This window comes from Dipodomys spectabilis, unplaced genomic scaffold, assembly GCF_019054845.1.
Source record: "Dipodomys spectabilis isolate Male_0828 unplaced genomic scaffold, ASM1905484v1 ptg000178l, whole genome shotgun sequence".
In the NCBI taxonomy this organism is placed as follows: Eukaryota; Metazoa; Chordata; class Mammalia; order Rodentia; family Heteromyidae; genus Dipodomys; species Dipodomys spectabilis.
In genome coordinates this window covers 12,292,619-12,308,893 of record NW_024870855.1, presented here as the reverse complement: position 1 = coordinate 12,308,893, position 16,275 = coordinate 12,292,619, and the positions used below count along the sequence as shown (strand labels likewise).

Sequence of the window (16,275 nt, the reverse complement as noted above, 5' to 3'; positions counted from 1 at the left end):
AATAAGAATGTATTTGCACTTCATTAGTTAATAATGATATGTGTAACCTGGTAAGAAGGCAGAACCACTTCATAGCACATAAGAGAGCGAGGGATAATCACCCAGTGATTCTTGGTTGTGTGTAAGAGTCCCCTGGGAGTTATATAAGTACCAGTATTGTGTCTGCCCTGGAGGTTCTGACTCAGTTGGTCCCGTTTACCACAGCAGCCATATGTGATGAAGTCATCTAATGGAGTCTATACAACCAAGCAGAACTTTTAGAAGACCAAATCCAAAGAGATAACTTGGCCAGTGGAGACCAGGTCTTTATGCTTCTCTCTGATAGCCTGAAAATAAAGCTCTTAACTCTGCAGCCCAGTAAAGATCCTTGAGGCTGATAATTTTTCCTGACATTGTCAGAGGAGGGAGAAAGTCCTGGCTTTCTGTACGTACACTTACATTCTGTTCCAGGCCAGCTCTTGCTCCATACAGCCTAGCTATCAATTTTTTCAGCACCAGGGGAGTTTTTTTAGTGTCACCAATCACCTTAGAATTGGAACAACTAATCTTGCTATTGTTTGATACTTTTCAAATTAGTTATGCCATATATTTTTGTGAACAAAATGCAAGACTTTGATATGTATCTAGCCTAATGAAAATCCACGTAAGTATGGGAATCATAAGAAAATCATTAGCTCATGTAAAAAAAGAAGTATATTGAAACTAGACAAGATAAATAATTGACAACAGTATGACTATAATAAGAACAAACCCCTTTATTTCAGGAGGCAGTTATTCAGTAGCCATGAGGGCAGGGTTATCTTTTTGAACAGCCTTCCTAAGACATAAGTAACACATACTCTACAGTGCACCCCCTTTGATGGTTCATAGTGTCTTTTCAGAATTGTCCATCTATACCACATCCAATTTTAGAATGTTTGCTTCTCTTTCAAAGAAACATCATACCCATTAATTGTTCCTCATCCCTCTCACTTTGAAGCAACTGCTACTTTATTTTATTTTTCTGTAGATTTGCCTGGTCTCTACCCTTCCTATAGAGTTATGCATAAGTGTTCTTTGTGACTGGGTTCTTTCACTTAGCATAATGTTTTTTCAAAGGTTACTTATGTCACATAGCAAGTGTTAGTACTTCATTTTAGGATTTTCTTTGGCAAAATCATTATTTGATTGCAAAGAGATATCTTAATTTCTTTATCAGCTTATTGTGATGATATTTGGATTATTTACACTATTATGGAAATGTGGCTACACCTTTGTTCAAGTATTTGAATGGGTGTATGTTTTCATTTCCCTTGGGATGGAATTGTGAGGTAGTGTAAACTTTATGCTGAACTGTTCTTCAATGGCTGCACTGCTCTGCATTCCTAGTAACAGGATGTGAAGATTCCAGTTCTACTGCGCCAGTACTCACACCTAAAGTCCTTAACATGTACAGTTTAGTGTGTCTTTGTGGCTTCAGTCCTTATTTCCTTAATGGGTAAAAACTACTACACATCTCTGTACATGCATAATGTTTATCTTTTAAAAGCTTTCTTTGGAGAAAAATCTGCTCAACTCCTTTGCCCAGTTTGTACTCATACTTATATTACATGTTTTGTTTTGTAACTACTTATTTTCTCATGTTTACCAATTATTTGTTAGTGATTTTTTTGGTGGTTGTGACAGCCTGCTTGGATAAAACATAATTTTATATTAATGAATACTCTGTTTCCCTAGGTTACATTGCAGAATCGAGTGGTATTGCAGAAAGCCAAATTGTCTGTCTATGTGCAGCCACCATTAGTATTGACTTGTGATCAGTTCACCTTTGAATTTATGGGTAAGCTTTTCATTCTAGTTTGAAGTCACTCATGGTGTGAGGCCTTCAAAAATATTATTAGTGCTTATTTCATGGCATGTTTCTTACCTAAACAGTGAGACAGACCTTTCTAAAATCAATGACTGTGTTGTTTTGCTCGTTGTATTTTCCCTCCAAGTATCAAGCATAGATATTTAATCAGTAATTGTTTAGGATCTCAGATTTCTAAATGCTTTCCTTAACTAGTTGGACCTATTATTATATAATATTATAATTTGCATAGCTTTCTTTATTGTATTGCCAATGACCTATTTATGGAATCAGTATGTTAGAAGAAAGCTCACTGGCTTTGAAGTTTGGCCTGATTTGAATCCTGCCTCTTAAACTCACTTGATGTGTAATTGGAAAAGTACTTTACTAATCACTTGGAGACTCAACTATTTTAATTGGCAAAAAGAGGATAATAATATCCATGTTTCAGGTTGTTTGAGGATTTAATTAGAAAATGAACCTATATAAAATATCTGTAATAATGTCTGAAAGAGTAGACATGTCCTAAGTGGCCATGCTTAGCAAGATTTCTTTATAAGTATCTATCATTCCAACCACTTACACCCAAGGCATCATTAACCCTGTTAAAGGGATGTTTTAGTTATCTTTCAAGCCTCTCTATTTATTTTGCAGGTTAGCTTTTCAGCCAAGGCTTCTGTCTCTTTCATGGGTCTCTGCATATCAGGCCTTCCCTGGGTGTCTGACACTCGTGGGAACTCAGTAAATATTCTCAAATGCATGATTGAGTGTTGTAACTTTGTAGATGATGCTCAACTACTGAATTCTCCATTTCTAATTTTTCTTTGCAATACTTCCAATTTATCTTTCGGAAACATATTTAGAACAACTTTGTATTATAATTAAAATTCTCCAATGCCTTTTTAATGCATATTGGAGGACAAATGGCTTACACAGAAAAGCATGCAGTCTACAACATGGTTATTCACAAGCTATCAAAGATGTGAGGAACTACTGCTCTGCCCCTACCTTCTTTTGTCCTACTGAGCCTATTTCTCTGCTTCATTGTCTGAGGAAAGAGGAACAGGTAGTAGAGTGGTAGATACCACATTTGTCAGTCAGTTACTACCCCTGTTATTAGCTATGTAACCTTACTTTCTCTGAAGTCTGGTTTTGTGATACATGGTACCTTCCTTGTAGGTTGTTGTGAAGATTATGTTACTCCATGCAGAAATGCTTGTGGCAGCATGTGGCATATTGTATGTGCCTCATGAGCTTTAGCGAATATTGTCCCCCCATGTAAGTTATGCTGCTTTTACATTTCTTACAGAACCAGAGATGACTAGCACAGTGGCCTTCTCTGTATATCTGAGAAGAAGTTACACACCTTCAGAATTGGAAGGAAATGCTATTGTCTCCTACACCAGACCAACAGGTAAACATGGAGTGATTCATACTCCACTCTCACTGAATATAGGGCTTGAATTGAGCAGTAAGGCAAGAGACGGTAACAAAAGAAATACAAACAGGAAAGGAAAAAGTCAGCTTATTCGTATTTGCAAATGATAAGGTCCTATACTTGAGCCAAAAATATCTTAGGTCAGCAAAATAGCAGGGTATGAAATCAATATACAAAAAAGAATAGATTTTTCTAGTTCCATTCATAATAACCCCAAAAAGCTAAATACTTACAAGTAAGCCTAACTAAGGAAAGATGAATGAAGTAAAAACTAAAACTTTGAAGAAAGAAATTGAAGATAATAGAAGATGGAAAAGCCTACCATGTTCATGGATCAACAGAATAAATCCTGTTAAAACTATTAATTCTAGTATTAATTTGTAGCACTTTACAAATTCAGTACAATCCACATAAAAATTCCAGTGTTATTCTTCATAGAAAGAAAGAGCTGGGCGCTGGTGGCTCATGCCTGTAATCCTAGGAGGCTGAGATCTGAGGATCGCAGTTCAAAGCCAGCCTGGGCAGGAAACTCTGTGAGACTCTTATTTCCAATAAACCACTAGAAAACCAGAAGTGCCGCTGTGCCTCAAGTGCCTTGAGCTGAAGAGCTGAAGGATAGCACCCAAGCCCAGAGTTCAAGTCCTACGACCAACACAAAAAAGAAAGAAAGGAAGAAAAAAAAGAAAGAAATTTTAAATCAATTTAAAATTTATATAGAAACATAAAAGACCCCAAATAACCAAAGCTATCTTGAGCAAAAAAGAGCAATGCTAGAGGTATCATGATTGCTCATTTCAAATTATACAATAAAGCCATAAAAACCAAAACATAGTTGTACTGGCACAAAACAGGCACATAGATCACTAAAAGAACAATAATCCAATTAACAAATTGGCAAGATGAATGGATAAAGAAAATGTGGTATATATACACAATGGAATTCTATGCCTCCATCAGAAAGAATGACATTGCCCCATTTGTTAGGAAATGGAAAGACTTGGAAAAAATTATATTAAGTGAAATAAGCCAGGCCCAAAGAAACATAGGTCCCATGGTTTCCCTTATTTGCAATATCTAGTATATGTCTGAGTCAAGCAGAAAAGGTCAGATAAGTTGATGTTACGGAAATGAACCCGAAGATATGTATTCAAATGTTTTTTTTTCTTTCATGCGATTGTTTCTAACACATTTATAAGATGATTTCTTTGTTGCTGCTTTATATGTCCCTCCCCCACAGTATAACCCCTGCTTTTACTGTATTTGATGTCGGTATAATTTGTGGAGGGGAAGGGGAAAAACAAATCGTTTAAATAGGGATACAGGTGGACTCATTGCAACAATGAGATGTACAAGTCATTATGTCGAAAATGAACTTTACAACTTTGGTGGGGGAGGGGGGAAGGTGGGGAATGGGAAGGGATGAGAAGGGAAACAAAGGAGGAGGCTACAATGCTTGATAAGAAATGTACTCATGGGCTGGGAAGGTGGCTCAGTGGTAGAGTGCTTGCCTTGCATGCCTGAGGCCCTGGGTTCGATTTCTCAGCACCACATAAGCAAAAAGAAAAAAGCTGGAAGTGGCGCTGTGGCTCAAGTGGTAGAGCGCTAGCCTTGAGCTGAAGAGCTAAGGGACAGCGCCCAGGCCCAGAGTTCAGGCCCCACAACTGGACCCAAAAAAAGAAAAAAAAATGTACTCATTATCTTGCCCATGTAATTGTAACCGCTCTGTACAGTATTTTCACACACAAAAAAAAAAATTAGCAAATAAATTGAACAGATACTTCTCCAAAGAAGAAATACAAATGGCTAATACATGAAGATATGTCCAACATCTGTAGCCATAAAGTAAATGTAAATTAAAATGATAGATTCTGTTTCATCCTGGTCAGAATAACCATCATCAAGAAACTAAGCAGTGCGGGCTGGGAAGGTGGCTCAGTGGTAGAGCGCTTGCCTTGCATGCATGAGGTCCTGGGTTCGATTCCTCAGTACCACATAAACAAAAAGAAAAGCTAGAAGTGGCACTGTGGCTCAAGTGGTAGAGCGCTAGCCTTGAGCTAAAGAGTTGAGGGACAGTGCCCAGGCCCAGAGTTCAGGATCCACGACCGGTCCCTTCCAAAAAAAAAAGAAACCAAGCAATGCTAGATGCTGGTAGTTCAAGCCTTGAATCCTAGCTACTCAGGAGGCTGAGATCTGAGGATCATGTTAAAGCCAGCCTGGGCAAGAAAGTCCATGAGACATTTATCTCCATTAAAACTACAAAAAAGCCAGAAGAGAACTGTAGATCAAGTGGTAGAGTGGTAACATTGAGCACAAAATCTCAGGAACAGCACCCAGGCCCAGAATTCAAGACCTAGGTCCTGAAAAAAAAAAAAAGGAAAGAAACTAAGCCGTAAAATGCTGTCAAGGATGAAGGGAGAAAGGAGCCACCATTACGTACTGTTGGTGGTAATATAAATGAGTTCAGTCACTGTGGAAATCAGTGAGGAAGTTCCTTAAGAAAGTAAAAACAGAGCTGCATATGTCCTGTTATACTATTCTTATGCATATCTCAACTAATGTGTTAACTGAGCATGCAAATGAGATGCCTTCACACTTATAGTAGCACTATTCACAATAGCTGTGGAATCAGCTTGGTTGCTCATCAACTGATAAAGAAAATGTCTCTCTTTTTCTCTCTTTCACACACACTCCCCCCACATATGAGTATATGCATATTTGCAGGAAAAGGGATGAAACTGAAGATCATTGTGTTAAGTGAATATACTGGGCAAAGAAAGACAAGTATTGCATGACCTCCCTCAAATAGAGAATATAGACCAAATAAAAGTGCAGGAGTGTAAAACAGAGACTGTTTATTGAAGGGAGAACATTTGGAAGATGGCGAAAGGAGAGGGTAATGGGGAAGTACATATGATCAGTGACTTTATATGCATGTGTGCAAATGACATGAAACTTGTTAACAGATGTTCTAAAAGGGTTGGGAGGGGGGCAAAAGAAAGAGTAATAGGCTGAATTTAATCAAAATACCTTATACACGTGTATAAGGCATATATATATATATATATATATATATACACAATGGATGGATATATACTATATGTAGTATATATAATGTATATATATGTATATAAACCCCTCTGTACAAATAATATATAGTATTTTAAAATGAGAAGTTGTAAAATCAATGTATTAGCTCATGGCTGCATATTCCATTTTGTGCTACTATGCTTTTCAATAAATAGAACTTAAAAAATTATAAATAGTGCTCCAACATAGGAAGGTTAGATATTGATTAACTGAATACGGGTTATAAATTATTGTTAAAGGGGAATAAGAGGAATAAGAAAATATGACAGAAGGGTTGAATTTGAACAGAGCATCACAGAAAGCCTCTTTGTCCAGTTAGTATAGTCTAATATAAACTATGTTGAAAACTAATGTGAAAAGTATAGAAAGGTAATGAATACCAAGATCAGCCCTCAATTCCCCAAATGAACATGACTCTATGATAGTGGGATCTACTAAAATTGTTTTTAGGCACATAGCTGAAAATCCTAGTGTGTTTTTGGATTTCACTCAGTTTTCATTCACTCACCTTCTTTCATATCATATGGATTGGTAGAACATAGATCTTTTCTTCTTTTTACCATATGTGGGCCGGAATAACGCTCTCACACTGGCATCTGAGAGTGGAAGTGTGAGCTCATTGTTGGATTTCATTTATTTGAGTAGTACTCTTCAAATATGGAGACGTGTTTGACTGGTGGTCTGACTGATCGTTTTGCTGGTTATCTGTGATGACCTTGAAAATTTAAATGTTATTTTAGCAGAGTTATGTTAAACTAATGTTTTAATTTTACCATCGATAATTTCATCTGTTCTTTCCCTCCAACTCCTTTACCCATTGCTTCTGCTGGATAGATCGAAATCCTGATGGTAAGTGAAGAAATAGTTTAGGACAGAACTAGTTTCAAAATTAAAATTTTTGATGGGTTGAATGAGTTTTATGCTGTGAATGAACTCTTCATAAACTTCTAAGTATGCAATTTCTTGAGGATAACTCAATAATGGACCCTGTCTTAGAGAGCAGTGTACACTTTTCCATGGAGAATTTTTGATTAAATGAGTATGTCAGAATTGTGAGAAACCATCAAAGATATCATTGACAACTTATTGAAAATCATTGATTGCCACTTGCATACTCTGTTTTGCTTTACTCAATGTAATTGAAAGAATAAGGAAAAAAGAAAGTGGTGTGTCAGAATCTTAAATGATTTTCTCCACTTTTTGCATATTATAATACATACATGGTACCGCACTATGATTTAACAAGACAAATTTTAAGTATCAATATTGGTCATTAATGATTAACCATAATTAAAGCACTTATAAGACTGCAGTACTTACTCCAATAGGCTTGGTAATACTAATACTTAGCACATTTCATGATATCTGATATATCATGAAAAGTGCCTGGCAGGGTCTGAATAGAGGTGAATGCTTAGCTTGACATAAAATTTACTTGTCAAGTTAGAATTTAGGTAGTCAAAACACAGTCTGATAGTCATAATGAATATTTTTTAACATTCATGATTATATGTAGTTGTTAACATTTTGGTTTATGTTTTGTAAACACCACAATATTATTTAGATGAGAAAGTTTGAAAGATTAATGAAGGTTATTGTCGAGAGACATTTTTTTCCTTTCTGTCAACTCAGCCCAAACAACGAGAAAAATAATCATAGTAGGGAAAAATTAATGTTTCAATTCAGGAGTAATGGTTTCGATACACTTAAAATTCCAGTGAAACTTCAAGGAGCAGAGTTGAGATGTTGGGCAAGAACCTGATATGCTGCCACGTAGGTCTGTCTTCCACACAGGGCTTCATGTTTCAAAGGCGAGTGTTTTATCGTCCTGGGGTGTTTGGCCTGCTGGGATAGCAGGTCTGCTTTCACATGAGGAAAGGGAGGCTACTGTGGTTTTATGTTGTCCCCTAAGACTTTGTCTCCATTATTTCTGCATTAAAGTTACATGACAGAGCAGTGTAAAACAGGATTGTAGATGAAGCGCAGTGTGTAGCCAGACAGAACAGGAAAAGATCACGGAAGTGCTGGCTACCAGACCCTGCTACTGCTCTGAGTGCCCTGTCTTCATAAGAAATGACTCTAGCAGGCCCTGGAAAGCTTTCTGAGGTATTATGTACATGTGTCATATATAGATGTATAGACGGGGCAAGTTCTACTCCATGCAGATGCATTTTCTGGAGTAGAACTTGACAGGAATCCTGGGTTTTGGGGTATGCCAGGTAGAATTAAAATTAACTTTCTGGAAAAATGATTCTGTCAGGAAAGGTTTCAATGTGTGTTGAATAATTTTGTGATGAATTGTCCCCCCAACCCCCAGTCATTGTGACTATCCACTGGTAGGCTCTAGGGGAAGGGAAGTTGAGGGAAAGTGACTGTATTTGGTTAAAAAAAAAAAAAAAGCAACTCTCAAATGCTGCAGAACAATGTCAGTCTCATGAACGACTAGGTCAGTAGCTAAGTAAAATAACAAAGTTTTCTTTTTTCTCATCTGAGAGAAAATGGAGAACATTTGATAAGGTAAGTATAGAGACTGTTTTTCCAGCCACAGGAGGAGCTCTGGCTGATGGGAGCAGAGTTAGAATCAGTTAGGCACTTTCAACTACACAGAAGTTCTGTGAGCAACCTTGAAGTCTTTAATTTGCATGTGATTATTTACTTCTTCCTTATAGATACCTGCATATACCCCTGTATGCCTCTATGGCTCTTTGGTTTCAGGTTCTTCAATATAGTTATAGCCTGAAGAGTAATTAAAACCCAATTTCACTTCAAGTTTCTCAAGGAACTGTAAATCTCAATAGGAACTTGCTCTCAGAAGACCCATGTCTCAACACTAGAGATTGTATTTCAAAATGCTTAGATTTTGATTTGATAGGATGTTCCATAAAATAGTAGCTTTTCTAAGTTTTCTGTTAAAGGTATGGTTTCCTTATTCTGGATTTCATTTTCTTTTCCTCCTAATGCTAAAATGGTTCAAGCTGCCATCATTTAAAAAATAGCCACAATCACTTTATGAAGTATGAGTGTCATCATCTTTCAAAGTAATGTTTTCCAAATGTTCTGTGAAACAAGCTTGCCATTCCTGGGACAGAAAGCACTTTTGCAGCGATTCTGCAGATGTCAGCAACTGCAGATTGTGCCCCTTGCCCTACTGTGTGACATTGTCATTAATGCCCATCTCAGCAACTGCACACTGTGCCCCTGCCCTACTGTGTGATGTCATTAATGCCCATCTCAGCAGCTGTACACCATGTACCCTGTCCTGTGTGACATTGTCACACACCTCACTGAACTGTGAACTCTGTTATAAAGCATTTCTTTCCTAGGCTTATTAGTGCTAGTGATCCATTTGTTCCATTTCTGAAAATGTATATGCATCATCATTTTCTTTATCTCTTGGTTCTTATGGATTTAGGATAATAGTCTTCAAACATATATGCTCAGAAATGTGTTTAAGGTCTTTAAATTGTAAGTTAGTATATGGTATAGTTTTTGAAGAATGTTGGTAGCAATTTTTTTTAACAGTTGGAATTTGGTTGAAGGTATATAGAAGATAGCCTCCCTCTAGTGAAGGTATAATTGTAAAAAACAGAAGCCTACTTTTGTTACACTGTTCATCTAGTGTTAAGGAGATGAGAACAAGTTTTTGCTTTCTTTCTTCTGAGTTTTATTAATCTGGCTGTAATTTATTTGTTGGAGCAGAAGCATATTCAATGGATACATTTTCATAATTTAGAGATAGGTGTTACAGATGGAAATTTCCCAATACTGGAAAGGTAGTATGGTATATTTTTTTGGGTGTGTTAGAATTGATAGTTGTGGTTTGAGCAGAATCTTAGATCATGTTACCATAATATTTTGAGTCAAAACATTTCATCATTGTAAAGTACAAATACATTTGCCTCTAAACCCTCCCAGAATGTCAGGAAATAATACCTCAGGACTTTCCTTAAGAGACACTAGCTATAATATACAGCTAGGGTTCCAGAAGTGATTTTAACATCTGCTGGTTTATGAGCAAAAAGTAAGCTATGTGAAATTTGATGGATAGTAGAATATGTTGAAGAGAATGACAAATATGCTCCACATGCTCTGAAAAAGGATTTAATTGGCCTCATCTATCAGTGCTCATGGCCCGGATGATCTACCATGCCTCAGTGCATTACGGGACTGGGAAGTTTGCTTCCTGCTTCAATGGGAGCTGAACCACACGTTTACCATTTGTCATGGACAACACGGATTTTTGATCTTAGGGATCCTGTGTTGGGATTCTGTCTCCAGATTTTAGCCACTTCTGCTTTTACTATGTGTAAGTTGCTGACTCTCACTGCTATACAGAAATGAAAGATTAATGTGAGAAGCCATCAAGTAGAGCATTTTGATTTTCCCATTTCTGTATGGTACAAGGCAGGATGCTGAGACACTGAATTCTATATATTTTATCTTGTCTAGTTTTAAGTAGAGAGCTTAATTTACACTGGTTTTAGTTACATTCTACATAGGAATATTGAATAATTAAAAAAAGATTTAAGGGCTGGGAAGTTGGCTCAGTGGTAGAACGCTTGCCTTGCATGCCTGAGGCCCTGGGTTCGATTCCTCAGCACCACATAAGCAAAAAGAAAAAAGCCGGAAGTGGCACTGTGGCTCAAGTGGTAGAGCGCTAGTCTTGAGCTGAAGAGCTGAGGGACAGCGCCCAGGCCCCAGAGTTCAGGCCCCACGACCGGACCCCCCTCCCCCCCAAAAAAAGATTTAAATTCTGATAGGAAACTTCTTTGTTATCCAGTTACCTACTATCCATGTGTGGATATTAAAAATATGTGACAATTAGATGATTAAGCTTTTCAAAATATCACTTAAAGTTTGCATGAAATAAAATGACTTAAGAAAAACTTAATTTAGGGCTGGGAAGGTGGCTCAGTGGTAGAGCACTTGCCTTGCATGCCTGAGGCCCTGGGTTCGATTCCTCAGCACCACATAAGCAAAAAGAAAAAAGCCGGGAGTGGTGCTGAGCCTCAAGTGGTAGAGCCCTAGCCTTGAGCTGAAGAGCTAAGGGATAGCACCCAGGCCCAGATTTCAGGCCCCACTACTGGGCACCCCTCCCCCCCAAAAAAAGAAAAACTTAATTTACATATAAAAGCTCTGTTCTTAATACAATGTGTGAAATGGGCATGTATTTTAGTTGAACTGAAGAGCAAAATTATACTTTCATTCTTATGTTGAAAATTGTTAATATAATATGATTCTTCCATAAGTAAAAAAATCTAGATATGCTTTGGATCGAAAAATTTTCTTGTTCTTCACCATTTTAGCTGAGTTCTGGATTAAAGCTAGAGCTGTAGAAATCTTAAAGCCTTGGTTCAGTAATTGAGGGTAAATAAGTAGGACTTTTTTTTTGTAGTGTCCAAATGTATTGACTTAAGACCCATGCTTCTTTTAAGACTTCCTTTTTTGGCACAGTAAAGAAATACAAATCACAACAGTACTCCACAGTTATTTCAATTATTCTAAACAAAGTGGGCGGATAAACTGAGTATGTTGCTACTCAAAATACAAATTGGTTTCTGCCAAACTATTTGTCAAACTATGTATCTACAATTGACTCTTATTTCAGGCATTCCTCGAGTTATCCAATGTAAATTTAGACTTCCTCTGAAATTAGTCTGCTTGCCAGATCAACCTTCAAAAACTGCAAGTCACAAACTCACGATTGACACCAACAAATCTCCAGTGAGCCTGCTCAGCCTCTTCCCAGGTAGGACTTTGGAAGCAGAAATGTTAGGAATTTCAGATGGAATCTTCTGCAGCAGGTAATGGTGGATAATTATCATGTAATTGCTGTTAGGATATTATAGTGCCTTAAGGACCTTTCCCTCTTGTTAGCCTGTTCAAAGGCGAATATTCCTTATATCAACAAGGTAATGGGGTATACCTTTTAAGCTTGATTAAAATTATTATAATAATTGTTTTCCTTTAGTACTCAAAAAGACAACATCAAATGTTTCTTTTTTAGGTTGGAATCTTTTGGCCTAAGATGTAAATATGTAGTATTTCTCTTCTTCACAGATCTTCAGATGGGTCCCTTTTCTAAGAATATATCTTACCTTCACTGTAGACTTTTGTAGTGTAACTTCAAAAGTCTAGTTTTAGGCTTCTGGAAAAGTAGCCTCCAAAGTAGGTGCTCTTGGGGCTGAGCACAGTAGCTGGAAGGAGCAGAGTTGCATGGCTCTGGTTAAGTTCCCATGGCCCTGGTTGTGCAGTGGTCACATGCACCACAGCGTACGTCTACCAATTCATATGGGGAAGGTAGGACCTTCTTCAGTCACTTTGCTTCCTGGGTGGCTTGGAAAGGCAAAGTCTTTCATTAGATAAAACAGCTTTAGTAATCAAAGTTTCCAAGGCATTATATCTACTAACTTTCTTGTGATGTGGTGAAATTAAAGAAAATAATCTGGGGATTAAATTGCTCAGCCACGTCCTTCATTAAAAACCAGCACTTGGCCAGGCACCAGTGGCTCACACCTCTAATCTTAGCTACTAAGGAGGCTGAGATCTGAGGATCACGTTTTGAAACTAGCCCAAGGAAAACAGTTCTATGAGACTCTTATCTACAATTAACCATTCAAAACCCAGGGTGATGCTGTGGCTCCAAGTGATAGAGCACTAGCCTTGAACAAAAGAACTCAGGCACCATACCCAGGCCTACAACCAACCAACCAACAAACAAAAATCAGTACTTGTACAGTTTAACAAAATGATTATCAGGAAACTGAACCATGTGTTAATGAGGAAATCATGAAAGGAAGAGGAAAAAAGGATAAGGGAATGGTAGACAAGTACAGTCCTAATACTCAGGGCTTATGTGTAAGAAAGGAAGTGGGACCCATCTGACAGCTGGGGAAGGGGTGACTCATCAAGCACTGGCCACATAAACGGTCATGTTAAATTGCCATCTCCCTGTTCAGCCATTAGAAGATAAAAAAAATTAAATTCGGCATTCTGGCTATGAGATACATTCCCTAAAAAAATTTTAAATTCAGCACTTCTGGCTATGAGATACATTCTCCCCTCCTCCCCATATCTGTGGTAGGACTCAGAATGTAGAGAATATTTCTCACTAGAGTTAGGATTTTATGTAAAGTCAGCTTTTGTTAATGACTACTTAGCATGCCTTAAATTCATTTTTTTATTAATTTGAAGTGTTTAAAAAAGTCTTACATAAAAGTCTCCAAAATTAAGTGCTTTTATGATTATTTAAATTTTGAGCTTGAATTAGATTTGAAAATATGCACATATATTGCTAGTAATTATGTGCTTAGTTTCTTTCTTCCTCACCTCTTCTTCTTTCCATTCTCCTCCTTTTCCCTCCCCTCCTGTCCTTCTCTTTCCTTACCTTCTTATATAACAAGTTTGGGTTGTAAAAAAAGAAAAAAAAAAAGGAATAGTCACTACCTTTGCAGCATACTGTTTAAGTTTATAAGTTACTTGGTGGCTTGTTCTGCCCTGGAAACATAGTGGAAAAGTGTGTGCTGAATGACAAGTCATTGGTAAATCTGCAAAGTATTAAGCACCTGGCTTTTGAGAAGTTGATCCTTTTTGTAGATAGATAAACTCATCTGGAGCCTGAGTAAACATTGACTAGGGAGGTTTCCCTGCAAGGTATGAATTGAAATGCTTAGAGGAAGGAAAGTGTGGGACTTTCCTGTTTGGGACTCAGATGGTTTGACATTATTGGTGTTATGCTTGTTGTTTGCTTACTTGGTTTAGAAATAGGACTTGGTGGAAAAAAATTAAAAACATTTCCCCAAGATTCAGAGTATATGAAATATTCAAAAATTTTCTACATTTGTGGTCATATTGGAATACTTTCATCATATAACTGTTTAAAATAAGTATCATTTCTCTCTTGGTGAGTATACAGCTTTTATATGTTGAACACAGATAAAAGTTGCTATCACAGGGGCTGGGAAGGTGGCTCAGTGGTAGAATGCTTACCTTGCATGGGTTTGATTCCTCAGTACCACATAAGCAGAAAAAGCAGGAAGTGGTGCTGTGACTCAAGTGATAGAGCTCTGGCCTTGAGCTGAAGAGCTGAGGGACAGTGCCCAGGCCCAGAGTTCAGGCCCCATGATGGACAAAAAAAAAAAAAAAGTCTCTATTACAAATCTTTACTATTTTTTTAACTGAAAACAAATTAATGAGCTATGTAGAGAAGAAATAAAATAACTTTGAATCTGTATCTCTTTCTAATTGTTTTCTCTGTAGGTACATTTAAAATAATTTAAAATTTCTTACCAAAGAAATGTGAAATTTAATCCAGGTAACAATAGCTTGTACCTATAATCCTAGCTGTATGGGAGGATTTCGAGTTCAAGGTGGGCCCCAGAGAGAAAAGTTCTTGATATGAGCCTTAAATATGATTTGTGACCAAAAAATACTTGACTAGGCCTCCTGTCTTAAGGACTAATTGTTCATTTTACCTGGTGATCACACAATGTGATTTTTCCTGTTTTCTTTGCAGGCTTTGCCAACCAGTCAGAGGATGATCAGGTGAATGTGCTGGGTTTTCGGTTCTTAGGAGGCTCCCGTGTTACTCTGCTTGCTTCCAAAACCTCTCGTAAGTACAGTAAGATAAATCTGTTTTTGAAAAAAATTGTTAATAGGAACATATGTGCTGTTATGAAATTGTACCTGTTGTTCTGTAGCTTAGATCATAAAAGCTTCTGCTAACTGATGTGGCAAACTCAGAAACAAGCAAATACAACTGGATAAGTAACAAAAATACCTTAGAAGAATGAGAAGATTCCACATGGGTCTGGTCCTGGTGACTTGTCATGAGTACAGTTTTCATCCTATTCATATGCTCTATTTAAAAATATATTGTTTGGTAATACAGTTAGTATGAGCTTTGTCACCTTACAAGATTCTTAAGTGCGTAATTCAGTATTGCTAACACTAGCCATGTGGCACCATTTTGCTTTGGTCACCATTTTGCTTTGGTCAGTTGTCTGATGGATTCATTTTGATGTATTTCTTTTATTTATGTAAACTGTTTTCTCTCTCTGTGTGTATGCTCTGTCTCTCTGTGTCTGTCTTTCTGTCTATCTTGTCTCTTTCTCTTGTTGCTTGATTGGGTTAGAATCTCATGTCTCATGGATTTTTCTACCTGGGCTGGTTTCAAACTAGAATTCTCAGATTTCAACTTCCTAATTAGCTAGGATTATAGGTGGAGCTACTGACTGGCACCTAACTCTCAAAGCATTGACAGAGCCACAGTGTAGGTTCACAGACTAAATAATGAAATAAGAATCAAATGACTGACATAAAGCCAAACCTGAAGGGCAGCCCTACGTCTTCTGTTGGTTTTGGCTTCAGTGTGCCGGATTAATCCCTAGGAGATAGCTTAGTGTTGGAGCAAATAGGTCTAATAGAATATACAGCTTTCTGTGGTCGAGGCAGATGTTAGGGCTCCCTTCTGCTATATCAGAATGCTCATTCTAAGAAAGACATGAAGAAATATGAGCCCAACTTGTGTTTGCCATTTTTTCCTTTTTGTGAAAAGCACATAGTGGTAATTCTCGTCAAGAAACCTGAATCCACAGAGAAACTATGGCGAGAACTCAGTATTTCTTCCATGTTGAACAGGGAAGTGATTCATAAGCCATGCAGAGTTGTCCTTGGCTCTTGGTTAGTGTTTCCTGTAGGTCCCACATACTCATTTCCTCTCCAAGCCTGCTGGATGATCAACGAAGGCTTCAAGGGTGCGGTATGGTAATTTGAGTTCAATTTCCTGATTCAGTGCAGACCAATCAGAGCAGACAAGGTGAACGTGAGTTCAGCTCATCATTTTAGATATCAAATCACAGTCTCTATGGACCTGAATATGTTTTTGTTTTCAGAAAATAAGTGTAATGCTTCAATGTAACTG

General features: G+C 37.5%; 1 protein-coding gene across 5 annotated transcripts in view; it reads left to right on the top strand.

Moving 5' to 3' along the window:
* The window catches only part of Bbs9 (Bardet-Biedl syndrome 9), a 319,067-nt gene that overhangs the window by 119,738 nt on the left and 183,054 nt on the right, over positions 1-16,275 (top strand). For all 5 annotated transcript variants that reach the window (XM_042695124.1, XM_042695122.1, XM_042695125.1 and 2 more), the window contains exons 13-16: positions 1,717-1,819; positions 3,138-3,242; positions 11,962-12,102; positions 14,869-14,964. In XM_042695124.1, coding sequence (XP_042551058.1) covers positions 1,717-1,819; positions 3,138-3,242; positions 11,962-12,102; positions 14,869-14,964 — 445 coding nt within the window. The remainder of the gene's footprint in view (positions 1-1,716; positions 1,820-3,137; positions 3,243-11,961; positions 12,103-14,868; positions 14,965-16,275) is intronic.